The 27,669-nt window shown below is 36.7% G+C and overlaps 1 protein-coding gene across 3 annotated transcripts in view; it reads right to left on the reverse strand.

The window, feature by feature from the left end:
* SLC16A7 (solute carrier family 16 member 7) overlaps positions 362–27,669 on the reverse strand; it is a 194,113-nt gene continuing 166,805 nt past the window's right edge. For 2 of the 3 annotated variants that reach the window (XM_005680253.3, XM_005680254.3), the window contains 3 exons: positions 13,953–14,096; positions 7,443–8,258; positions 362–2,253 (listed from right to left, as the gene is read on the reverse strand). In XM_005680253.3, the coding sequence (XP_005680310.2) occupies positions 1,985–2,253; positions 7,443–8,258; positions 13,953–14,096 (1,229 nt within the window). In that variant the 3' untranslated portion in view covers positions 362–1,984. The remainder of the gene's footprint in view (positions 2,254–7,442; positions 8,259–13,952; positions 14,097–27,669) is intronic. The other variant, XM_018047998.1, reaches the window with a different exon arrangement.

The following is a 27,669-nucleotide window of genomic DNA, read 5'->3' on the forward strand; positions in this document are numbered from 1 at the left end:
GAAGCTAAATTAAAAACAACTATATACTGTCACAATTTCCCTGATTTATTTAGCTATGGTATTGGCACATATTGTTTCGGTTAATATTTTAAAAATACAAATACTTCTTTCCATGCAGAAAAGCGCATGTGAAATGAAATATGAAATTGTATACAGCTTGATAAACACAAGCTACATGTTCAAGCAGCACGTAAAGTTTACAAATCAAATCCCTAGTGTTAATTATCACAAAAGCTTGGTATCTAAGCACAATCTTAAAGGAAATAAGAATACTTATTTCCTTATTCATCTATCTCTACTGCAATGGTAAGAAGAAAGAATGTCAAAATCCTTTCGACACCTTAAGAATAACATTCAATAATCAAAGGCTAAATGTTTTTTATTAATCACGATCTTAAACTTCAGATTTATAAAGGTGAATGTTTATACCTTTATACCTAATGCATACATTGTTTCTTATTTAAAAGTACTTTATCACTCAAAATGCTATTTATTAGTTCTGAACTCACAAATCTATCATATGCCTCTATATTCAAGAGCAATTCAGTCCCAGATTTTTCACATGGTTATGAAAATGAGGAACTGCTAAATTAACCTGGGTTCCCATATTGCAATCTTCTTTCTATCAAGTTATAAACTAAATCTCCACTTCAAAAGTGTATATAAAGTCATACACAACCTCCAGGTCTAGAAGCCTTTTATAAGTGTCCTGGTTTAGTTACGTTTACAGGCAGCAGGAAGTCTAGTTAGTAGAGGGTGGGATTTCTGTTGCTTCCTTTCCTATAATATGAGACATTTTCGGTGGCTGAGTGAAAAGCCTGTTTGGACTTCTATTTTTTGCTTTTGCGTGTTGGTGAATGGAGGGAAATAAGTGAGCTTGGAGGACTCATTGTACGTACCTTCCACTCTTAGCTTTATTCAGATGGAATAATCATAATAGTAACCCTCTTATCACCACTATCTGTTGGGAAAAATGAAATTTCTGCCTGTTTGTCAGTCTGTCAACCAAGATTTCAGCTGATTCCACTTTGGTGTCTTAGTAAGACAGCTATTCTGGACTAAGTTTGGTTAAAAGAAGTTTCTATTTATTACTTTCTGGATTTTCAAATCAAAAGATATCACTCATTGCTAGGAGTAATTTACATTTTTAATTTGATTTACTTATTAGTAAATCCTGATTATTTGAGGGTTCTGTTCACTAGCACCAGGTACAGATGGCCCCCCTCAAAGAAATCATGTGCATGCATGGATCAAATTGGACATGGCTCAGAAATAATTATTTAAAAAATAGAGTTTTTACTTTTTTTCAAATTTATTTCATATATGCAATTGCTTTTGTTTTACAGCAGTTAATTACATTTTCAAATTAAGAGCACCCTCATTTTCACCCATGTTCTTATCTTTAACATCCACATTATAAGGTACTAAGCAGATATAATGCATGTTTTTTCTCCATGGATTTAAATATATATATACACTGATAATATTCTTTATAAAGTTGTCTTTTTTCTCCAGATATCTTGTCTGCTCATTCTTAAGTGTATGGAAGTTGGTGTGTATGAGGATGTTTAGGAAAAAAATTAATTTCCTTCAATTCCATTTCACCAATATTGAATAAAAAATGAAATGTGGAGAGGGTATTCTTATAGGATTAAACATACTCTTTCTAACTACTTAAACCAGCATTTTGAAATTCAGATCTCTGTAACCAAGACTAGAAGTCACTGGAAGACTTTAAAATCATTTAACCACCACAACCAGACTCATGTATGGACATAAACCCAATGCATGAATTCTTTATATGCTTAATCTCAAAATTTAACTACCCAAATAAGTTTTTAAAGACAAACATTTAAAATTTGTCATTAAGGAAAATCTCATCTCCATCCTTAACTATAACTCTTCAACTAAAAATCTTCCAATATGTAGAAAAAAAATACTCCTAAGAAAGTTAGGAACACTGAAATCCGAGATATGCTTCTTGTTAAATATTCGTTTCTCTTTCTGAGGGATTAACCTCTGTTCCTTCCCACTTTTCAGTTTTGCCACTTTCGATATTAACACTGGGACTTTGAGATGTCTTCAAAGGTTCAGTTTCTTGAGATTCCTTGGTATGTATATTCTTCTTTTCCCTTGCAAGCAATCTGTAGTTGATAGCATTACCGATGAGCAGCCACACGCTGGCTAGGACCACAACAGCTCCACAGGCCAAATACATGTATTTATATTGTCCAGTTTCATCCACCAATTTACCTAAGAGACATAGAGTGTTTTATAAGACAGCATTATAAATCAGCCATAAAATGATAACAGTTTCAAATAAATTCATTCCACACTGTGTACCTATTTCTTCTTTAATACTAAATGAGGGTTAAATAAAGAAAAAATATTCTAGATTATGACTTCCACATATACATAGTAAAGGCATGTTAGAGGCACATACTACATTGTACTACCAGTATATGAAATGCATTGAAAGTTGTTGCCTTCAATAAAAGTGTGCTACCAAGACAAACTAGGTATATCTGTGAAAGTGAAAGTGAAAGTGAAGTCGCTCAGTCGTGTCCGACTCTTTGCGACCCCATGGACTGTAGCCTACCAGGTCCATGGGATTCTCCAGGCAAGAGTACTGGAGTGGGTTGCCATTTCCTTCTCCAAGGCATATCTGTATTTGTCTATATTTTCATACATACATGACATACATTTTAAACTTCCATATGTAGAAACATATATACATATTTACATATGTAAACATATATATGGATATATTTATAGCATATATATTGAGATTGCTTCATCCTTTCCATATTTCCTATCTTTTCTATAAAGAGTATACATTACATTCTTTAGGGAAAGTCAAAGGCTTTGATGAGATTCCTAATGGGTCATAATATTTACTAAATGACTTCTCTATGCCTAGCACTAGGCTAAACACTTTATTTGTAATTTTGCATTTAATCCTTAAAAAAATCACTATGACATATTTCAAACATGATTACATAGCAAATGTGGCAGAAACTAGGATCTTACCAGTCTGTTTGCATCTCATATTCTTAACTACTCCGTAAAATGGCTCCAGCAAACCTCTTGGTTAAGTGTCGTGTCACTTTTTGGACTAATCATAGTTTTTCACTTTATCTAAATCTAACTTATTAAGGCCAAACTAGTCAGGGAGAAAGTTTTTGCTCCATTTGATTATTGAGAACATTGAAAAACTAGCCTGCTACCAAATAATTGGAAGGTTTATTGACTTTTAAACAAGCTACAACTTATATTGTTTATATTTAGTTTTGCCTCATGCTTATACAAACATTTAATTCTTAACAATAGTTATTACAGGCAAAATTTTGTAGGCACAAACCCAAATTATTTTTCATATGCATATTCAGCTGATTCTGAAACAGACCTATTTGTTTAGTCAGAGTTTCCAACATTCTGACTAGAATTTAGTTCAGTTCAGTCGCTCAGTAGTGTCCACCTCTTTGTGACTCCACAGACCACAGCATGCGAGCCTTCCCTGCCCATCACCAACTCCCAGAGCTTGCTCAAACTCATGTACATCCAGTCAGTGAGGCCATCCAACCATCTCATCCTCTGTCATCCCCTTCTTCTCCTGCCTTTCAATCTTTCCCAGCATCACTGTCTTTTCCAATGAGTCAGTTCTTCTCATCAGGTGACCAGAGTATTGGAGCTTTACCTTCAGCATCAGTCCTTCCAATGAATATTCAACACTGATTTCCTTTATGATGGATTGGTTGGATCTCTTTGCAGTCCAAGGGACTCTCAAGAGTTTTCTCCAACACTGCAGCTCAAAAGCATCAATTCTTCAGCGCTCAGCTTTCTTTATGGTCCAACTCTTACATCCATATATGACTACTGGAAAAACCGGAGCTTTGACCGTACAGACCTTTCTTGACAAAGTAATGTCTCTGCTATTTAATATACTGTCTAGGTTGGTCATAGCTTTTCTTCCAAGGAGCAAGCATCTTTTAATTTCAAGCCTGTATTCACCATCTGCAGTGATTTTGGAGCGCCTCCCCCCACCAAAAGTCTTTCACTGTTTCCATTGTTTCACCATCTATTTACCATGAAGTGATGGAACTGGATGCCATGATTTTCATTTTTTGAATGTTGAATTTTAAGCCTGCTTTTCCACTCTTCTCTTTCATCAAGAGGGTATTCAGTTCCTCTTCACTTTGTGCCATAAGGGTGGTATCATCTGCATATTTAAGGTTATTGATATTTCTCCCAGCAATCTTGATTCCAGCTTTTGCTTCTTCCAGCCCAGTGTTTCTCGTGATATACTCTGCATATAAGTTAAATGAGCAGGGTGACAATATACAGCCTTGACGTACTCCTTTTCCTATGTGGAACCAGTCTGTTTTTCCATGTCCAGTTTGAACTGTTGCTTCCTGACCTGCATATAGGTTTCTCAAGAGGCAAGCCAGGTGGTCTGGTATTCCCATCTCTTTCAGAATTTTCCACAGTTTGTTGTGATCCACACAGTCAACGGCTTTGGGATAGTCAATCAACCAGACATAGATGTTTTTCTGGAACTCTTGCTTTTTCGATGATCCAACAGATACTGGTAATTTGATCTCTGGTTCCTCTGCCTTTTCTAAAGCCAGCTTGAACATCTGAAATTTCACAGTTCATGTATTGCTGAAGCCTGGCTTGGGGAATTTTGAGCATTACTTTCCTAGCGTTTGAGATGAGTGCAATTGTGCGACAGTCAGAGCATTCTTTGGTATTGCCTTTCTTTGGGATTGGAGTGAAAACTGACCTTTTCCAGCCCTGTGGCCACTGCTGAGTTTTCCAAATTTGCTGGCATATTGAGTGCAGCACTTTCACAGCATCATCTTTTAGGATTTGAAATAGGTCAACTGGGATTCCATCACCTCTATTAGCTTTGTTTGTAGTGTAGCTTCCTAAAGCCCACTTAACTTCACATTCTAGGATGTCTGGCTCTAGGTGAGTGATCATACCATTGTGATTATCTGGGTCGTGAAGATCTTTTTTTGTATAGTCCTTCTGTATATGCTTGCCACCTCTTCTTAATATCTTCTGCTTCTGTTAGGTTCATACCATTTCTGGCCTTTAGTGAGCCTATCTTTGCATGAAATGTTCCCTTGGTATCTCTAATTTTCTTAAAGAGATCTAGTCTTTCCCATTCTGTTGTTTTCCTCTATTTCTTTGCATTGATCACTGAAGAAAGCTTTCTTATCTCTCCTTGCTATTCTTTGAAACTCTGCATTCAGATGCTTATATCTTGCCTTTTCTCCTTTATTTTTCGCTTCTCTTCTTTTCACAGCTATTTGTAAGTCCTCCTCAGACAGCCATTTTGCTTTTTTGCATTTCTTTTCCATGGAGACGGTCTTGATCCCTGTCTCCTGTACAATGTCTGGAACCTCCGTCCATAGTTCATCAGGCACTCTATCTATCAGATCTAGTCCCTTAAATCCATTTCTCGCTTCCACTGTAATCATAAGGGATTTGATTTAGGTCATGCCTGAATGGTCTAGTGGTTTTCCCCACTTTCTTCAATTTAAGTCTGAATTTGGCAATAAGGAGTTCATGATCCGAGCCACAACTTCTGGTCTTGTTTTTGCTGACTGCATAGAGCTTCTCCATCTTTGGCTACAAATAATATAATCAATCTGATTACGGTGTTGACCATCTGTTGATGTCCAATTGTAGAGTCTTCTCTCATGTTGTTTGAAGAGTGTGTCTGTTATGACCAATGCTTTCTCTTGGCAAAACTCTATTAGCCTTTGCCCTGCTTCATTCCATACTACATGTAGGAAGAGTTTAAACACTGACCTTATATACATGAAAGAAATTCATGAATGGCTGGCAGTTATTGTGACAATTAGGGGCAGGCCAAGAGGTCTAAGTAAATACCTACATTTAGCATTATTTAAAGCAATAATGAGCTAAAAAGCCTCTTGATGAAAGTGAAAGAGGAGAATGAAAAAGCTGGCTTAAAGCTCAACATTCAGAAAATGAAAATCATGGCATCCGGTCCCATCACTTCATGGGAAATAGATGGGGAAACAGTGGAAACAGTGTCAGAATTTCTTTTTTGGGGCTCCAGAATCACTGCAGATGGTGAGTGCAGCCATGAAATTAAAAGACGCTTACTCCTTGGAAGAAAAGTTATGATCAACCTAGATAGTATATTCAAAAGCAGAGACATTACTTTGCCGACTAAGGTCCGCCTAGTCAAGGCTATGGTTTTTCCTGTGGTCATGTATGGATGTGAGAGTTGGACTGTGAAGAAGGCTGAGCGCTGAAGAATTGATGTTTTTGAACTGTGGTGTTGGAGAAGACTCTTGAGAGTTCCTTGGACTGCAAAGAGATCCAACCAGCCCATTCTGAAGGAGATCAACCCTGGGATTTCTTTGGAAGGAATGATGCTAAAGCTGAAACTCCAGTACTTTTGCCACCTCATGAGAAGAGTTGACTCATTGGAAAAGACTGATGCTGCGAGGGATTGGGGGCAGGAGGAGAAGGGGACGACCAAGGATGAGATGGCTGGATGGCATCATGGACTCGATGGACGTGAGTCTGAGTGAACTCCGGGAGATGGTGATGGACAGGGAGGCCTGGCCTGCTGAGATTCATGGGGTCGCAAAGAGTCGGACACAACTGAGCGACTGAACTGAACTGAAATGAACTGAACTTATACAGTGATTACTAGAAAAGATAGGCCAACAAAAAGTATTTAATATTTATTACATGTACGTCTAAGACTAAACGAAGTCTTCACTTCAAAAAGTAATGTACACGTGTCTTTACTCAGTCTCTTTACTTGATAATTTAGTGCAGATACATTTATACTCATCTCTGACAGTATTTTAGATCTTTAAATCTAAAGATAAAGGTTACAAATATGGGATATAAGTATTTGATCAAGAAAATGACTTTGACTGAACTTTTCTTCATTCTTGCATTCCTATTGATATATTTCGATCAGTGATATTATAAACATATTCCTTCCTTAACATGTAACAAGTTCTATATTAATATAACCATTATACTCCAATAAGAAAAGAGATCTTAACCTTTTGAGAGCACTACTTTAAATTTTTGACTTGTTTTTAAAAAAACAAGAGAAATCTGTTTACCAATGATAAATGATATTTTATTTATATGATTTATTTTTAATACAAGTTGATATAGGTAAAAATCTGCAAGTCATGCTAATTATCAGTCTAATTTAAATTCTCAAGTTCATAATACTAGGCTATAAATGAAATTTTTGTCTAAAATAGACTAATTAGGAAACTGAAAAGATATAATAAGGCTAAAACTAACACATCTACAGTCTTTTAGGGTATTAGTATCTATTATTACAAACCACATTTACACTACAAAGAAAGTCTCAGCTAATGGATATTAATTTTATGCTATTTGCTTTCTTTGATGATAAATATTCTTACCAGCAAGAGGAGGACCAAGGAGGACAGGACAACACTCCACAACTGTGACGAGTCCCACAGCACTGGAAAATCTTTGAGCACCAACAAGGTCCATGAGAGTTTCAAAGAGGACACTGCTAACACTCCCAAATCCAAGGCCAAAAAATACAGCATACACCACCAGGCTTGTGTAGTCCTCAGCCAATGCACATAAGAGATGACAGATTCCAGTGAACATCACTGCGAAACTGAAGAAGTACTGGATTCGGGGTCGGATTAATTTGGAGTTGGCAATAAGTCCTACAGTAGGTCTGGCAAACATATCAACAAAAGCCATAACAGAGAGCAAGAAAGCTGCAGAATACTCATCAATTCCTTTGTCTTTAGCATATGGAGCCAAGAATATAACGGGGGCGAAGAACCCCAGAAACATAATGACATTTCCAGATAAGTATATCAGAAATCCCCTATGCTTAAAAAGGGAGAAATCTAAATATTTATTAATTTCTTCCCATACTGATAACTTTTTTTGTCTTTTCTTCACACTGGAATCAGTTTCGCTTACACTAACCTTATTTTTAGACTCAGTACTTGCTTTGGGTTCAACAGGTCTCATAAGGGACCCAGCCACACAGCAGTTCAATAGTAAACCTCCCAAAATCATGAAACTTCCCTTCCAGCCGTAAGTGTTAAGGAGGTACTGATTGAAAGGAGCCAATGTACTTAAGAAAACAGGACTTCCTGCCATTGCAAGGCCATTCGCCACAGGTCGTTTCTTATAGAAGTATTTGCCAATGATTGTTAAGGCAGGTTGCAGGTTGAAGGCTAGACCTAAACCTAAAAACAAAACAAAAGGAAGAAAAAAACACATTATGCTACTCACAAAAGAAATCACTTGTCAAAATGTACATTCAAGTGGAGATGGTAGAATGAAAAGGCAACAGCACACAGTAAATAAAAAATTTAAAAATTTAAAAAAATTACATATTATCAATAAGATAGCACATAAACAAAAAGGTTCTCATAACTAGACATCTGAGATGCAAGACTGTTTCATAGCCCTTTCCTTTTAAAACACAAAAATAAAGCCAAGAACTTCTCCTAATGTTGCAACAGTCAGAGAATAGGTTGAAATTGGAACACAGTTCATTAGTTCTTAGTCATAATCACTTAATTCCATAAATAAATTAATCTCTCTAATCTCTCTCTTTATATACACATGCAGAGAATAGATATTTTCCTTGAGGGCAAGAGTGTGTTTAAAACATGAATACTTTCTTTTCAGTACAGAATAGATGAAACAGATTAAAAAGGTTGTTGTTTATAAATAATCTTAGATCTCCTGTAGGTATTTCTTTCAAAGCTATGCAAATACTAAAAAAGAGTAATCAGTTCAAGCCATTAATTTCATGTTCTTCATCCCTCACTTTCCACATTTCATGACTATAGAGGTAAATGTGTATTAACTAAAAAATAATTTTAAGCTGATTGTTTATATGGGTCAAAAGTTTCCACTGTCTAGGGACACCTTGACAGTGTTGAGTTAGCTCATCAAGATATTATTCGGCAACAAAAATGAATGTTTGTTTAAAAAGTAAATACAAGTGATTTATACAAACTACCTCTCTTTACCCTTTAGCCTAGACATGATTTTGTATTATTTAGGATCTATAGAAGTAGGAATTCTTTGGCATTTACCAATTTATGCAAATTTGAGACAGTATTGCAAATTGGTTAAGTATTTAGATTCCAGGACACTGGGTTCTGAACAAATACTTAATGCAAATCTCTAATACAAATATTTGTACTTAATATTTGTAATAGTATTCAGATTGATTATATTATTTGCAGCCAAAGATGGAGAAGCTCTATACAGTCAGCAAAAACAAGACCAACTAGCAGCTGACTGTGGCTCAGATCATGAACTCCCTCCCTATTGCCAAATTCAGATTTAAATTGAAGAAGCTGGGGAAAACCACTAGACCATTCAGGTATGACCTAAATCAAATCCCTTATGATTATACAGTGGAAGTGAGAAATAGATTTAAGGGACTAGATCTGATAGATAGAGTGCCTGATGAACTATGGATGAAGGGTCATGACACTCTATAGGAGACAGGGATCAAGACCATCCCCATGGAAAAGAAATGCAAAAAAGCAAAATGGCTGTCTAAGGAGGACTTACAAATAGCTGTGAAAAGAAGAGAAGTGAAAAGCAAAGGAGAAAAGGAAAGATATACCTATTTGAATGCAGAGTTTCAAAGAATAGCAAGGAGAGATAAGAAAGCCTTCTTCAGCGATCAATGCAAAGAAATAGAGAAAAAGAACAGAATGGGAAAGACTAGAGAGTTCTTCAAGAAAGTTAAAATACCAAGGGAACATTTCATGCAAAGATGGGCTCACTAAAGGACAGAAATGGTATGGAACTAACAGGAGCAGAAGATATTAAGAAGAGGTGGCAAGAATACACAGAAGAACTGTACAAAAAAGATCTTCATGACCCAGATAGTAACAATGCTATGATCACTCACCTAGAGCCAGACATCCTGGAGTGTGAATTCAAGTGGGCCTTAGGAAGCATCACTACGAACAAAGCTAATGGAGGTGATGGAATTCCAATTGAGCTATTTCAAATCCTGAAAGATGATGTTGTGAAAGTGCTACACTCAATATGCCAGCAAATTTGGAAAACTCAGCAGTGGCCACAGGATTGGAAAATGTCAGTTTTCATTCCAATCCCAAAGAAAGACAATGACAAGAATGCTCAAACTATTGCACAATTGCACTCATCTTACACGCTAGGAAAGTACTGCTCAAAATTCTCCAAGCCAGGCTTTAGCAATATGTGAACCGTGAACTTCCAGACGTTCAAGCTGGTTTTAGAAAAGGCAGAGGAACCAGGGATCAAATTGCGAACATCCGTTGGGTCATACAAATAGCAAGAGAGTTCTAGAAAAAGATCTACTTCTGCTTTATTGACTATGCCAAACCCTTTGGCTGTGTGGACCACAACGAACTGTGGAAAATTCTGAAAGAGATGGGAATACCAGACCACCTGACTTGCCTCTTGAGAAACCTATATGCAGGTCAGGAAGCAACAGTTGGAACTGGACATGGAACAACAGACTGGTTCCAAATAGGAAAAGGAGTATATCAAGGCTGTATATTTAACTTCCATGCAGAGTACATGATGAGAAATGCTGGGCTAGAAGAAGCAAAGCTGAAATCAAGATTGCCAGGAGAAATATCAATAACCTTAGATATGCAGATGACACCACCCTTATGGCAAAAAATGAAGAAAAACTAAAAAGCCTCTTGATGAAAGTGAAAGAGGAGAGTGAAAAAGTTGGCTTAAAGGTCAACATTCAGAAAACTAAGATAATGGCATCCAGTTCCATCACTTTATGGCCAATAGATGGGGAAACAAGAGAAACAGCAGCAGACTTTAGTTTTTTGGACTCCAAAATCATAGCAGATAGTGACTGCAGCCATGAAATTAAAAGACGCTAACTCCTTAGAAGGAATGTTATCACCAACCTAGACAGCATATTAAAAAGCAGAGACATTACTTTGCTAACAAAGGTCTGTCTAGCCAAGGCTATAGTTTTTCCAGTGGTCATGTATGGATGTGAGAGTTGGCGTATAAAGAAAGCTGAGTGTGGAAGAACTGATGCTTTTGAACTGTGGTGTTGGAGAAGACTCTTGCGAGTCCCTTGGGCTGCAAGGAGATCCAACCAGTCCATCCCAAACGAGAGCAGTCCTGGGTATTCATTGGAAGGACTGATGTTGAAGCTGAACTCCAATAATTTGGCCACCTGATGTGAACAGCTGACTCATTTGAAAAGACCCTGATGCTGGGAATGATTGAGGCAAGAAGAGAAGGGGACGACAGGGTATGAGATGGTTGGATGGCATTGTCGCCTCAATGGACATGAATTTCAGTACTGTGGGAGTTGATGATGGACAGGGAGGCCTGGCATGCTGCAGTTCATGGGGTTGCAAAGAGTCAGACACAACTGAGCAACTGAACTGAACTGAACTGAACAGTGTTCCAAAAAACTGATATGAAGGAACCAGTAATCAGTTTTGGTGAATGACAGTGCAGTATGCTCTCCGATTCTACCTTAGCCGTACTTGTGAGATATGCAGAATGAGTGTAATTATCAATAGATCCAGGGTCTAAGTAATGAAACTATTGTCAGCAGCTTGTAAGAGGAAGGACTCAAATTCCCAGGAATTGTGCTTTAGGTTCAAATTTCTTTACCTGTGCCATCTTCCTCCCTGCGCCCCTATTCTGTCACCTGGAATTTTGCTTTCACATGTTAATGCAAGTTCTCCTTAGGAGTTTGTGGTCATCTATTTCCTACTTGGCATGGTAAAAGGAGCATGGCATTTGAAATGAAAAGATCTAAGTCTGTCTCAGCTACTTAGTTATGTGTACTACTGGGCAAAATACTTAAGATTTCTTAAATTCCAGTTCTTTCAACAAGAACATAAAAGGGTTTTGCTAAAATCAAGTGAGGTCTACAGCTCCAAGATGATGTATAATGTTGTTGTGATGATGATTATTATATGTTAGCATTCATTTTAAAGTGACAAAATGCTGGATACTCTGTAAAGTATCATATATTCATTTTTTTAACAAATTAATGAATTAATATATAGTTCATTGAATATATGGTTCAAATGAATATATAGTTTATTTTTACAAATGAATATATGGTTCCTCCTACATATTTCCTTTTCCTTCCAAAGGAAAGAGCTATCATTTTTCCATTTTAAAGACAAAGAGATGGAGGCATAAGGAGGGGTATTTATCCACAATCACACAGCTAATATGTGCTAAGTTAGGTTTAAAAGCTAGACCTGAATGATTTCAAATACCAAGAAATATTGGCTGATAATGACTTAAGATAAATCTCTTATAGTTATATTTAATGGTTGACTAGAAGCACCAGAGCCTTTGAGACTCAAATAAATGGAACTGAAGTTAGAATAACATAAAATACAATTGATATTTATGATACAGTAACATCAAAACCACCTTTTTCCTAACACATGACTTTGTGGGCCCAGCCTGAATTCTATGGCCAAATGAAATATGGCTGACCCTTGAACAATGTGGAGTTTAAGGCTCACCCTCTACATAGCTGAAAAATCTATGTATCATTTATAGCCAGCTCGCCTTAGGATTCAACCAACTATGGACTGAGTAGTCGAGTAGACCCCTGCAGTTCAAATCCATGTTGTTCAAGGTCAGCTGTACCTAGTATTTCTTCACAAAGGAAACACTATTCTCTCCACCATGACAATTCTTAGATGTAAGAAGATTCTCATTTAGAATGTCAAAGATGTTTTACAAAGTCAAAAAAGAAGAGCTGTCCATAGGTTGTAAAGAGTGGATTTTAACATCACTATTACTGTAGGCTTTAATACATCTAATTTTTCAATCAGATGATGCATTAATCCAAGGTCAGACTGACTTAAAGTCATAAAAGATATATTTACCTTTTTATCTGTGAGCAAAAGGAAATAATTAAATTTCTTTATATACTGAAGTCTAATTTTTCTAAAACTTGGGAGTGTAAATTTGTGTAGTGCAATTTGCTGTTGAAGTTAATGTGAACGTGAACGTGAAGTCGCTCAGTCGTGTCCGACTCTTTGCGAGTCCCCATGGACTGTAGCGTACCAGGCTCCTCTGTCCATGGGATTTTCCAGGCAATATTACTGGAGTGGATTGCCATTTCCTTCTCCAAGGGATCTTCCCAACCCAGAGATTGAACCCGGGTCTCCCGCATCGTAGACAGACGCTTTACCATCTGAGCCACGAGGGAAGTCGTTGAAGCTAATAAAGATCATATTTTCCAAATGTGCATATTTAGGTAGCTAGAGTCTACAGACATGCTTAAGAAACAACTATAACCAAATGACAGGAACTCATTTTAAAATATTTGTGTTTAGTGACAAATGTGTCTTTCAAATTTTTAAATAGAATCCTTTAATAAGAAAAGGTAGGGAGGCTCATGCAGAGCTCTATCACTAATCAGAACACGAGCAACAATTCTATGTTAAAGCTAAATCAATGAATCCAGGAAACATCTTTTTGACACCATTTTTAACCTATTATGAGTGATCAGTCAGACACTAATAGTAATAAGTAGTGAAAGCATTTTTTTTTAAATGAAGCTATTTATATGCCAGAGTCTGTGTGGCCATGTCAGTCTTCATGGCCTGAAGATTAAATGTTGAAACAGTAAAAACAAACCAAAGAAGTTTTCTTTTTGACATTTATATCATAGCCATAACATGTCTGATAACTTGCTTTTTCCATTTCTTGAAATTAGTTTGATTGGTCAGCCTATAGCCAGGAGTTTAACATACCAGATGACAATACTTTAAAGTATATAGCATCTGATATTTAAAAAAAAATCAAAGAAAATAAGAATGTTTTGTTGCTCATGCTTCTGACGGAACTTTGCAAACAGTAGAAGTGTTAAGAAGAAAATAAGCTGAAAACAAATCTCCACTTACCGCAAATTAATCCCATTGTGAAGTAAAGCTCTACTACGTTGGTACTATAAGAGGCTGAGACCATACCCAAACAGCATAACAAACCTCCTACCATCACCACTGGCCGGCTACCATATTTATTCACCAAAACGCTACTTATAGGACCTGAGGTAGAGAAGAAGTTAAGAAATATTCAGTTCCTGAGTTATTTATTTATTTATAACATATGTTAATTTTGAAAGTTGAGAAAACACATTTTAACGATCAAAGAAAAGTATTAGTTTATATGGAACAACATGAAAACTTTTCAATACTTTCCAATCCATTTGACTGGTTGTCTTTACCCATATATCTACAAGCACATAAAATAATCAATTGAATTATTTAATATCAAGTTTGGTAGGACCATAATAATTCAACTTCTGACAGAAAAGCTTTTTAATGAGACATAGCTAAACTTGTTGTTAATCTCTAAGTCATATCTGACTCTTTTGTGTCCCCTATAGACTGTATCACACCAGGCTCCACTGTCCATGGGATTTCCCAAACAAGAACGTTGGAGGTGAGTGCCATTTCCTTCTCCAGGAGATTTTCCTGACCCAGGGGTCAAACCCATGTCTTCTGTATTGGCAGGCAGATTCTTTAATGCTGAGCCATTGGGGAAGCCCTAAATATCTTAATAAATGCAGATAAATTTATTTAATAAAAATTTAAGGATTATATAAATGATCTATCTCTTAGAATTTTACTTTTTGGAATAATGTGTGTTTAGGCACACAGATATATGCCTTTAATTGAAGCTGACTTGTTTTTCTTTTTATTATACCCCACTGTGACTTTTTAATACCATATTTTTTATTTTAAGACCCCAACTGTTTACATATCTCATTATATTAGAAATGAGGATTTTTATACTGACAGTCTCTTAACAATTCCTGTTCATCAGGGGCCACCAAGGGTAGTAATGTTGCTTCCATGAGTTAGGTATGTTTGAATTCATTTCAGTTTGGCCACTCAGTCATATCTGACTCTTTGCGACCCCATGGACTGCAGCATGCCAGGCTTCCCTGTCCATCACCAACTCCTGGAGCTTACTCAAACTCATGGCCATCGAGTTGGTGATGCCATCCAACCATCTCATCCTCTGTCATCCCCTTCACTCACCTTCAGTCTTTCTCAGCATCAGGGTCTTTTCAAATGAGTCAATTCTTCACATCAGGTGGCCAAAGTATTGGAGTTTCAGCTTCAACATCAGTCCTTCCAATGAATATCCAGGACTGATTTCCTTTACGATTGACTGGTTTGATCTCCTTGCATTCCCAGGACTCTCAAGAGTCTTCTCCAACACCAGAGTTCAAAAGCATCAATTCTTTGGCACTCAGCTTTCTTTATGGTCCAAATCTCACATCCATACATGACTACTGGAAAAACCATAACTTTGACTAGATAGACCTTTGTTGACAAAGTAATGTCTCTGCTTTTTAATATACTATCTAGGTTGGTCATAGCTTTTATTCCAAGGAGTAAATGTCTTTTCATTTCATGGCTGCACTCACCATCTGCAGTGATTTTGGAGCCCAAGGAAATAAAGTCTGCCACTGTTTCCTTTGTTTCCCCATCTATTTGCCATGAAGTGATGAGACCAGATGCCATGATCTTAGTTTTCTGAATGTTGAGCTTTAAGCCAACTTTTTCACTCTCTTCTTTCATTTTCATTGATAGGCTCTTTAGTTCCTCTTTGCTGTCTGCCATAAGGGTGGTGTCATCTGCATATTTGAGGTTATTGATATATCTCCCGGCAATCTTGTTTCCAGCTTGTGCTTCATCCAGTCTGGCATTTTGCATGATATACTCTGCATGTAAGTTAAATAAACAGGGTGACAACATATAGCCTTGACATACTCCTTTCCCAATTTGGAACCAGTCTGTTGTTCCATGTCCAGTTCTAACTGTTGCTTCTTAACCTGCATACAGATTTCCTAGGAAGCAGGTAATGTGGTCTGGTATCCCCATCTCTTGAATTTTCCACAGTTTATTGTGATCCACACAGTCAAAGGCTTTGGCATAGTCAATAAAGTAGTAGTAGATGTTTTTCTGGAATTCTCTTTGTTTTAATGATCCAACGGATGTTGGCAATCTGATCTCTAGTTCCTCTGCCTTTTATAAATCCATCTTGAATATCTGGAAGTTCACGGTTCACGTACTGTTGATGCCTGGCTTGCATAATTTGGGGCATTACTTTGCTAGCGTGTGAGATGAGTGCAATTGTGCTGTGGTTTGAGCATTCTTTGGCATTGCCTTTCTTTGGGATTGGATTGAAAACTGACGTTTTCCAGTCCTGTGGCCACTGCTGAGTTTTCCAAATTTGTTGGCATATAGATTGCAGCACTTTAACAGCATCATTTTTTTTAAGATTTGAAATAGCTCAACTGAAATTATTAGGTTATTTCTGTGGCTTGGTTAGACAATGACAATTGCCCAATTTTCAACCAGACCATTTGAAAAAGTAATATGAATCCTGATTGCTGTCTGAAAAAGCTTCTGTTGATATTTTCTGCTAACGTCAAGAAAGTACCACCATCAAAACTTTTAGAATGGGTGCAGCAGTTTAGATGGAACAGCCAGAGAAAACAGAGGCTCTCTCTATTAAGACAGGCACCTCACGAAAAAGGAACAATCTTAGTGTGGGAAACAGGCACATCGAACACTCTGACTCAAAAATCCGTTTTGAAGAGCTGGATACTGAATAGGATGATGTTTTAGGAGTGACTTATGCAATCTATTTTATGAACATTTTCTGATGTATGTGTATGTGTGCGCATATAAAATATTTAGGAGTGATCAAAATGATTAAAATAATTTATGTTTATGTCTAAAAAACTACTTTGGAAATAAAAATTCTAAATATTAGAAGAGTTGGGTCTTATTTTAATATGCAGAATTTCTTTCTTTAGTGGTGCTTTATAAAATAGTGATGCAACTTAACAATCCTAGATTCAGCGAAAGTCCATACCTCTTTATAAGACCTGTCCAAATGTAAATCATTTGCTTTGACATTTCTTTTTAGCTTAAAATTATATTTCATCTGAAACTAACTGTTCTGTTTTGAGGAAAAACATTATATTAGGTCAGAATTCTCAGCCCAATATATAGGCTAGAAAAAACTAAATGATTTTTAGTTAATACTAAAACTTTAAAAATTTGCATTATATTTGAGAACTTCTACATGGATGGTATTTAAAACACACTGAGATTCCATTATCAGTAGAGCCTTAGTCAAAAATTCCATGGATGGAGGAGCATGGTAGGCTACAGTCCATGGGGTCGCAAAGAGTCAGACATGACTGAGCAACTTCACTTTCTTTCTTTCTATATTTCCTTTTGGAAAGGGAGATGGCAACCCACTCTGGTGTTCATGCCTGGAGAATCCCATGGACAGAGGGGCCTGGTGGGTTACAGTCTATGGGGTTGCAAGGAGTTGGACACGAGTACACACACACATACCTTATCTTAGTCACTCTATCACACAGCTATACTTAGTATTTTTATTCTTATGCATAAATAAAAATATGGCAAAATAGTATTAAATATTACTCCACAATATCTTTTGAATGGATATTGGTAATAACACATAATTCTATAAAAAGAACTCAAAAACAGAATACCACATTTTGCATTTAATACCAAACAAAATAAAACTGAAAAAGGCCATATGTAAGATAGCTCTACAAGATCAATGGGCTCCCCTGCTGGCTTAGCAGTAAAGAATCTGCCTGCAATGCAGACTCCTGCATTGGATTCAATCTCTGGGTTGGGAAGAGTTCCTGCAGAGGGAAATGGCTACCCACTCCAGAATTCTTGCCTAGGAAATCTCATGGACAGAGAAGCCTGGTGGGCTACAATCCATGGGGTTGCAAAAGAGCTGGACAACTTAGCGACTAAATAACAACAGTAAGAGCAAAAGGGTTGGAGGGGGGAAAAAATCAATGAAAATTGTACAAGATAATGTGAAAAGAACAGAATTCTGTCCCTATTATGGAAAAACTCATCTGAATAAATTTTATATATATTATATATAAAATATGATTATTTATTATAACATACATAGTGGTTAGGAAATGAATGTTTTAAGTAAAAGCATAAAGTTAAATTCAAATAGTCTTTATGAGAAGGAGAGAGTCAGAATCAATTGATTAACTTGATTAATAACCAAATCTAGGTGTAGATTCCTTTTTTAAAATATCAATTCAGTTCAATTCAGTTCAACTCAGATCAGTTCAGTGCAGCATTTCCTGAGCTCCTAGTATAAAGTCACTTGACAGACACCAAAGATAAAGTAGCAAAACACAACTATAATCCTCAATGCATTATGTTCCAGAGGAAGAAATAATCAACAAGTTATTTTAAGAACTGTGATGGATGCTTTGATAGATACTAGATTATCAGAGGTACTTATCAATACTTGGACTAATAACAATGATTTCTTCACAGTTTCACTGATATTACATATTCTGTTTTATATGTGATGCCTCGATAACTAACAAATGGGTTAATTGATTACTATGTTTTATAAATATGTTTGCCTAAATAGGATAAATTTAAATTTTAAAACAATCTATGAGTCAAAACCTCATTTGCAACATATGGGAAATAATTATATCTATAGAGGGGGTTAACCATATGAAGACTATTTCCCATTACTGAGACTGATTAAAGGTAGCCACTAAAGAAAATATTTAGAAGTGTCAGCACTTTTTGGGGGGGCAGGCTTTGATAAATTCTATAGTGGCATCCATCAAGATGCAATGAGTGTTCTAATTTTAACAAATAACTTTAAATTAGATACCTTAGTTAAATGATATCCTGTAAAGAATATGATCACACAATTATAATTTTTTTTCTAGCACAAAAAGATATACTTTATAAGTGATTTACTGAGAAATAATCAACATTCCTTATCCCTCAATAGTAAATGCTTATGTCATAAATTATTTTATTTTGTAAAGGTTATGGACAGAAAATTAAAATTATGATATAGAATAAAATATGCTTATTTTATAAGCTATCTCTAAATACTTAATATTAGCCTAAGGAGACCTCTAATATTAGATATAAAAACACAAAACCATCCAACATCTCTCTCCAACCTTATAAGCAACTTGGTTTATTACAATAACAAGAAAAAAGTTTCAAGAAAATAAATTCTGATTGTATATGATTTTTGTTAAACATGAACCAGCTTCACAGGTGTCCCTTGTTGAGGAACCTTAGGCCTAATTATATTCTGAGTACATTCACTCATTCACTTATTAATTCAATCATTCCGAAAGTTTTTACTCAGAATGTGTTTTTTAACTAATCATAGACCTTAATCATTAGTTATGTCAAAAAAGGAAAATCTACCTGCTGAGAGAGTTATATCTGAGCCTATATGTTGGTAGAGTAAAGGTATTGCTCATCAGAATGCTTTATTCTACTTGTTAAGCAGTTAAAAGAAATAGTATGCAAGAATAATAATATCTTTGTTCCAAAGTGAAGTGAGGTCGCTCAGTCGTGTCCGACTCTTTGCAACCCCAGAGACTGACTGTAGTCTACCAAGCTCCTCCGTCCATAGGATTTTCCAGGCAAGAATACTGGAGTGGGTTGCCATTTCCTTCTCTAAGGGATCTTTCTGAGCCAGAGATTGAACCTGGGTCTCCCGCATTGTAGGTGGACGCTTAGTCTGAGCCACCCAAAAACATACACAAAAATATCAGAGTATACTAAATCGGACTCATCTAGCCACTTATCTTCTGATCTAGCTTTCCAATCTATCTCAGAATTTTAGTGTCACATGCAATGGCCACTTTCATGCTAGCTATGAAGTTGTAAAGGAGGACTTCATCAGAGAGCAAAGTAAGGATCAAAATATTATCCCCATTGTTCAGCTACTTGTTTGTCTTCTAAAAGCTACTTCTGACTTTTATGGATGTGGCTCCATAACACTCAGCAAAAGAATATTAATTCTAGCAAGGAAGTTTTTGTGGGTTCTTATAAATTACAGCATTTGCCTATTCTTAGAATTTCTGCTCGACTTGGAGTTGGTAACACACAGATGAACAAAAACACTTGCTGTCCACTTTATTGGTTTGAGTCTTCTTCATACAATCTGTCCTAAGGTAACTGCCATATGGTAATAGTAGCGTTACTCGCTCAGTCGTGTCTGACTCTTTGAGATCCCATGGACTGTAGTCCACCAGGCTCCTCTGTCCATGGAATTCTCCAGGCAAGAATACCGGAGTGGGTAGCCATTCCCTTTTCCAGGGAATATTCCTGACCCAGGGTACTATTGTTATTCATCAACATTTATCAAATTATTACTCTTTGTAGGAAACATGCTGAGAATTCTACATGCATTATTGCATATGATTTTCATGGCCTAAATAACCAATTGCCTAATTAAAGCTATTAACAGTTGATAAAACTGAGATATGAAGTGTTCAGATTACTTTTTCAAGGTCAACATCAATATTCATGGTAGGATGTGGATATGAGCCCAGGATCATCTGATTATAAAACTTGTGCTTTTAACTATTGTGCAGAAATAGCAGACCTAAGGATGCCATCCTTACCAAAGCGTGCTTTCAAGATTGGCTCCTGGCTGGCATCTGGGAACTTGGATTTCAGAAATGTTCCCACCACTCCCTAACAAATGAGAGTGGCTCACTATACCTGCCTTGTTTTTACAAACAATGCAATTTATGTGGTATGCCTGCTTTCCTTCTGGGAGTCTGAAATTTTGGTACATGCCAGATGGGCAATGTCAGTTGAACAACAACCCAGTAGAAATCTTAAGCATTGAGTCTCTAACGAAGTTTCTGTAGACCTCACTTCACACGTGTTGTCACAACTCGTTGCTGAAGGAATTAAACCCGTCCTTTGTGATTTTATAGGGAGAGGACTCTTGGAAATGTGGACCTCATTTCCTCCATTCTTGGTACACCATACTTTTCTCTGGTTATTTTCTCATTTTACTTCCTTTCATTTTAGTAAATAGCAGTCATGCAAAAGACAATGTTGAATCACTAATTATTTTTGTTGTTTAGTCGCTAAGTTGTGTCCAACTCTTTTGTGACACCATGGACTGTAACCTGCCAGGCTCCTCTATCCATGGGACTTTCCAGGCAAGAATACTGAAGTGGGTGGCCATTTCCTTCTCCAGGTGATCTTCCCAACTCAGGGATCAAACATGCAACTCCCACATTATAGGTGGGCCTTTTACCATTGAGTCACCAGGGAAGCTCAGTTACAGAAATGCAAACCAAAACTACAATGAGATATCACCTCACACCAGTCAAAATGGTTATCATCAAAAAAAAATCCACAAACAATAAATGGTGGAGAGGGTATAGAGAGGGACCACTCCTGCACTGTTGATGGGAATGTTTATTGCTATAGCCACTATAAAGAAGAACAGTATGACCAAACTAAAAAACTAAAAAAAAAGAGCTCCCACCTGACCCTGCAATCCCACTCCTGAGCATATATCCAGAGAAAAACATGGTTCAAAAGGAAACATGCACCCTTATACTCCTGGCACCACTATTTACAATAGTCAAAACATGGAAGCAACCAAAATGCCCATCAACAGAGAAATGGATAAAGATAATTTGATACATATATGCAAGGGAATATTACTCAAACATTAAAAAGAATAAAATTTGCCATTTGCAGCAACATGGATGTACCTAGGGAAGGTCATACTGAGTGAAGTAAGTCAGACAGAGAAGGAGAAATATCATTGTGACATACCTTATATATGGAATCTAAAAAATGATACACATGAACTTACAAAACAGCAACAGACTCATAGACTCAGAGAACAAATTTATGGTTGTAGGGGATGGGGGAAGGATGGGGGAAAGAGACTGAGAGTTTGGGATGGATGTGTACATGCTGCTATATTTAAAGTGGATAACCAACAAGGACCTACTGTATAACACATGGAACTCTCCTCAGTGTTATGTGGCAGCCTGGACGAGAAGGGAGTTTAGGGAAGAATGGATACACGTATATATATGGCTGAGTCCCTTTGCTGTCCATCTGAAATTATCACAACATTGTTAACCAGCTATATCTCAATACAAAATAAAAAGTTTTCTATTTTAATTAAAATGGCATTTTTAAGTCCTTCAAATCTTTCTAGCTAATCATCAAAAGTGTTCTTACAGACTCAATAAAACTACTATATCTCTCCTACTGTTAACTTCAAATTTTGTATATTGTTTTAAACACAGATTTTTGTTACATATTTTTAAAGTATGTGACATACAAACATGAATATGTGAACTGGTATATTCTTTGGTATATTGTTATTCTCTTCTGTAAACATGAACTCATAGTGCTTATTTTTATTTCTTTTGAATGTTGCATGAGTACATGATAAATGTGAGACAATTTGGAGAGTATGTTATGTGTGAAACATTTCATAAAATATATTTTATCAATCTAAAACCATAAATTGGGATTGACTATCAATTTGAGTTCTATAAAATTTTTATGCATAGCATAAACACTAACAGAAGAAATGATAAACTGCTATAATTTATTTTTGATTTGCTTTATTTCAAATTTGTATATGTGGTATCCTGTCAAGTCAAATGACAAAAAGCACTAGTGCAGGACTAGGAGAAAGTTGTTTGCAATTACAGAAATTTATCTGTGTTTACTATGACAGTATTTTTCTTACTAATGGAGGTTTTCTAAATTTGAAAGATTTTTCAAAGGAACTTTTTGAAATATAAAATTGCTGCTATTTTCATTTGAGCAGAGGGTAAGAGCTTCTTCATTCACTACTTATTAATATGCCTGAGGTTTATTCCTGCACTGAAATTGGGACTGAAAGTCCACCTGGTTTCTCTCTCTATGTGATTTCCTTTCATTTGGGGTCAGTGAAAAAACATGAGGAAAGAGTTCCTAATAATTCAGTTCAGTTCAGTTCAGTCGCTCAGTTGTGTTCGACTCTTTGCAACCCCATGAATCGCAGTATGCCAGGCCTCCCTGTCCATCACCAACTCCTGGAGTTCACTCAAACTCATGCCCATCAAGTCGGTGATGCCATCCAGCCATCTCATCCTCTGTCGTCCCCTTCTTCTCCTGCCCCCAATCCCTCCCAGCATCAGAGTCTTTTCCAATGAGCCAACTCTCTGCATGAGGTGGCCAAAGTACTGGAGTTTCAGCTTTAGCATCATTCCTTCCAAAGAACACCCAGGGCTGATCGAAGCAGCTATTGCATTTGCTTTTATGAAGGATGAAGATAAAAACGTCACACATGTAAATCATCTTCAAGGAGCAAATTGTTCAATGATAACTATCTTAGTTTGACTAAATAGAGTTCAGCTAGTTCTACAGAAGATGAATCTTATATCAGCTGAAGAGAGTCATTATGTATTCACACAACACTCAACTAGTATTTTTAGACCACCAGGCTCTTCTGTCCATGGAATTCTCCAGACAAGAATACAGTAGTGGGTAGTCACTCCTTTCTCTAGCGGATCTCCTCAACCTAGCAATCAAACCCCATTCTCCTGCATTGCAGGCAGATTCTTTACTATCAAACCCATCAAGAAAACCCATAAGATGGCACACAAAAGTTCTGAAAGAATGGTTTGAGTAGTCATAGAAACCAAAAATGGCACCTCACTCCAGTACTCTTGCCTGGAAAATCCCATGGATGGAGGAGCCTGGTAGGCTGCAGTCCATTGGGTTGCTAAGAGTCAGGCATGACTGAGCGACTTCACTTTCATTTTTTACTTTCATGCATTGGAGAAGGAAATGGCAACCCACTCCAATGTTCTTACCTGGAGAATCCCAGGGATGGCGGAGCCTGGTGGGCTGCCGTCTACGGTGTTGCCCAGAGTCGGACACGACTGAAGTGACTTAGCAGCAGCAGCAACAGAAACCAAAAAGGGGGTTGGTGGCTTAGAGTTGAGATTCTCCATCATGAAGAGTATACATGGAGCAGCTATAGGGTTGGTTTGGTTTTTAATCAGAAGGCCCGGTTTCAGGGCTAAGACTCCATGCTCCTAATAGAGGGGGTGGGGTTCGATACTTGTTCAGGGAACTAGATCTCACATGTAACTAAAGAACCTGTATGTTCCTAGGAAAATGGAAGATTCTGCATGCTACAACTAAGACCCAGTGCAGCTAAATAAATCAGTAAATCGATAAATAAAAGAAGGCTCAGTTTCAACCCAAACCTACTGCCTCAGCACTTAGAAGAATTAACAAGATCCATGTATTATGATTTCCCCCAATATCTAGTTTCCTCTTATTCCTAAGTAAGAACACTGATTTGTTGGCTGACTACTCTATCCTCCATGTTTTTTTTTTTTTTCTTCAAATTTTATAAGGGAGCATAGTTGATTGACAGTACCCTCCATCTTAAAAGACTATTGCTCTGTCTTTCTGGTAGCTATGGCCACCTGACTAAGTTCTAGCCAAGAGCAGAAGTGATACAAGGAATTTATCTGGTCCCCTTAAAGGGAAGGGCACACTCCTATTTTTTGCTCCTCTGTCCTGACTTTGCAGCCAAAGACAGAGAAGCTCTAAATAGGCAATAAGAACAAAACCTGGAGCTGACTATGGCTCAGATTATGAGCTTGTTATTGCAAAATTCAGGCTTAAGTTGAAGAAAGTAGAGAAAACCACTAGGCCACTCATGTATGCCCTAAATCAAATCCCTTATGATTATAAAGTAGAGGTAACAAATTCAAGGGATTAGAACTGGTAGACAGAGTGCTTAGAGAACTATGGACGAAGTTCATAACATTGTACATATTTTCTGGTGTTGGAGAAGACTCTTGAGAGTCCCTTGGACTGCAAAGGGACCAAACCAGTCAATCCTAAAGGAAATCAACCTTGAATATTTATTGGAAGGACTGATGCTGAAGCTGAAGTTTCAATACTTTGGTCTCCTGATGTGAAGAGCTGACTCATTAAAGAATTTCAACTCTAAGCCACTTTCTACATAAACTGACATTGACCTTTTACATATTTGCAGTCTAAGATATCCCACCACCTGATGCAAAGAGCTGACTCATTTGAAAAGACCCTGATGCTGGGAAAGATTGAAGGCAGGAGGACAAGGGGACGACAGAGGATGAGGTGTTTGGATGGCATCACTGACTCAATGGGCATGAGTTTGAGTGAACTCTGGGAGTTGGTGATGGACAGCGATGCCTGGTGTGCTGCGGTTCATGGGGCCTCAAAGAGTCAGACACAACTGAGCGACTGAATGGAAGTGAACTGAAGATATATTAACTAATTCAATGATAGAAAAATTCAATTCCTATTAAAATTTTTATAAAATCCATGAATATCATCTCATAAAAAAGTATTAACATCTACTAAATACTTTCTTTTCCTCTAAATTGAAAGTTTACTTAATTTGAAGAATTATCTCAGTGTGATCTAACTATAGAACTTTTAAAGTGATTCTGATATATTTCCAATTTTTTAAACTTAACTAAAGTTAGAATAGTCTAACTCAATAGGATTTTTAAATGTGAATATGCAATTCAGAATGTATCTTAAAAAGTATACATGTATATATTTCCACTAGCCTGTCAGGAATATTCAATTTGTATATTGAAGATTTCTGTCTGTTTCAAGCAACTGATAAACAGTATGGCCATTTCCAAAGGATACTAAAATACATTTCTGCTCATGGATATTTTTCCCTCATAATTCTAATTGTGTGTAGGATAGTATGTGAAGTCTTTCTTTCCTTCCCTCTATTCTTAAAAATTAGTTTTAAATAACACTGCCAGAATGCATTTCATGAACATATCTGTATAATGTAAGCCATAAAGTTTTAATTACTACACTACTTTGTTCCTATCTCTCTTAAAAGATAGTATTAATATTCTACTTTGTGACATATTTATTTGCATATTTGTTTTAATCAGTAGAATTTCAGCTCTTGGAGGCCAGTGGTGTAATATTATATTTATAATTTATTTAGGCATAGGATAAATATATTTCATATAGTAGATAATAATTTTTAATTTAATTAGAAATTGTTTTCTAAGTTCATCGAGGATTTTCTTTCTTTCTTTCTTCCTTTTTGGCCTCACTGTGCAGCACGTGGGATCTTCTCTGACCAGGGATTGAACCTGTGCCACTGCATTAGAAGCATAGTTTTAACCACTGGACCAACAGGGAAGTACCTAGGATCTTCATATGATGCCACCATCACTACATTGGTATGATATCAGGATTTATCATAGCAGACAAGATTTTAAATGGGATATTTAACTATCGGGTTTCTTTCTTGTCTTACCTAAATCATATAGAAAACAAAAATACAACACATATGCCAGATTAAAGGTATTTTAGAGATGTATCATCACGATTCATCTAACTCTTCTCTTTAAAAGTGCTTTTGTTTATGAGTAACAATTAGTTTTAAGCAATCAAAAAAGTCCTAACTAAAGGTATGAGAACCACCTGCTCCTATGGCCTTATCATTGTCTACTACAGATATAGATGTATTTGTGTCATCAATCAAGGTACATAGTACCATGAGAGTGTGCCCCTAATATTCTTTGTGCATATTTTATGTAAGTTCTGGCATACTATAAAAGAAACACCAAGTAATAATAATTAGTATCATCTACTTATTCCAGAGTATACAGTCATCATCAGAGAAATTATAACTAATATTTAATTGAGTCCTCCCTTGGTTAACACTATTAGTTACTGATTGTACTTCTATTTTCTCCTACTCCTCTCTTGAGAGAACATGGATTCCTTGCAAGAATCTGTTTTTGGCTGTGCAGGCACGTGCTCAGAGAAATAAACTCTATACTGTGGTAAGATTTACTAAAAGAGCCAGTCATGGTAATCTCATTCCCTTCTCCATTGAATGTGCTATGACACAATTCTGGCCAAAGAGTGGAAACCTATTAGGAATTTCTGGGCACGATTTTCCTCTGCTTATGAACAGTTACCAAGAAATCCCTAAATGTTGTCTCATTTACATATGTTTCCTTGAACCACAACAGCCTTCTTGTGAACAGAAAGAGAGCTGGCCTGAGTCCGAAACACAGAAGCTACCAGTTTCAAGAGCATCACAGTAAACTTGGAGCCCTAATGATGCCATTCTCTATTCATTCTATGTTTCAAAATTCTTATGAATGAAGTGATATGTTTAGGTAGTGTGTGTGTGCATGCCTGCTCAGTCACTTCAGACTCTGACACCTTATGGACTGTAGCCTGCCAAGCTCCTCTGTCCATGGCATTCTCCAGGCAAGAATACTGGAGTGGGTTGCCATGCCTTCCTCCAGGGGATCTTCCTGACCCAGGCTTTGAACCCACAGGAGTGCATTGCAAGCAGGTTCTTTACCACTGAGCCACTGGGGAAACCCATTTAGGTACTGTGGAAGCCTATTGAGTGTTTATGCTGAAAGCATTCCAGCAGATAAACCTGTAGGAAAATAGATTATTTTTTTCTTAAATATTATGGTATAATATAGGACAGTTTTGGAAATACCAAAAGTAATTATCACAAAAATATTTGATTCAATCACTTGTCTGACTGAGAAGCTGTTATACAATTTTATTTTGAAGAATTGGATATTTTGTTTAATATCTTGTTTTACAGGTTTCCTGAAATAAGTGGCATGCAAATTTATTGCATTACATGCATTCATAAATTAAATGAGAACTTTCAGTTGACAAGGGTTTATTGCTGTTC

Source organism: Capra hircus, chromosome 5, assembly GCF_001704415.2.
Source record: "Capra hircus breed San Clemente chromosome 5, ASM170441v1, whole genome shotgun sequence".
In the NCBI taxonomy this organism is placed as follows: domain Eukaryota; kingdom Metazoa; phylum Chordata; class Mammalia; order Artiodactyla; family Bovidae; genus Capra; species Capra hircus.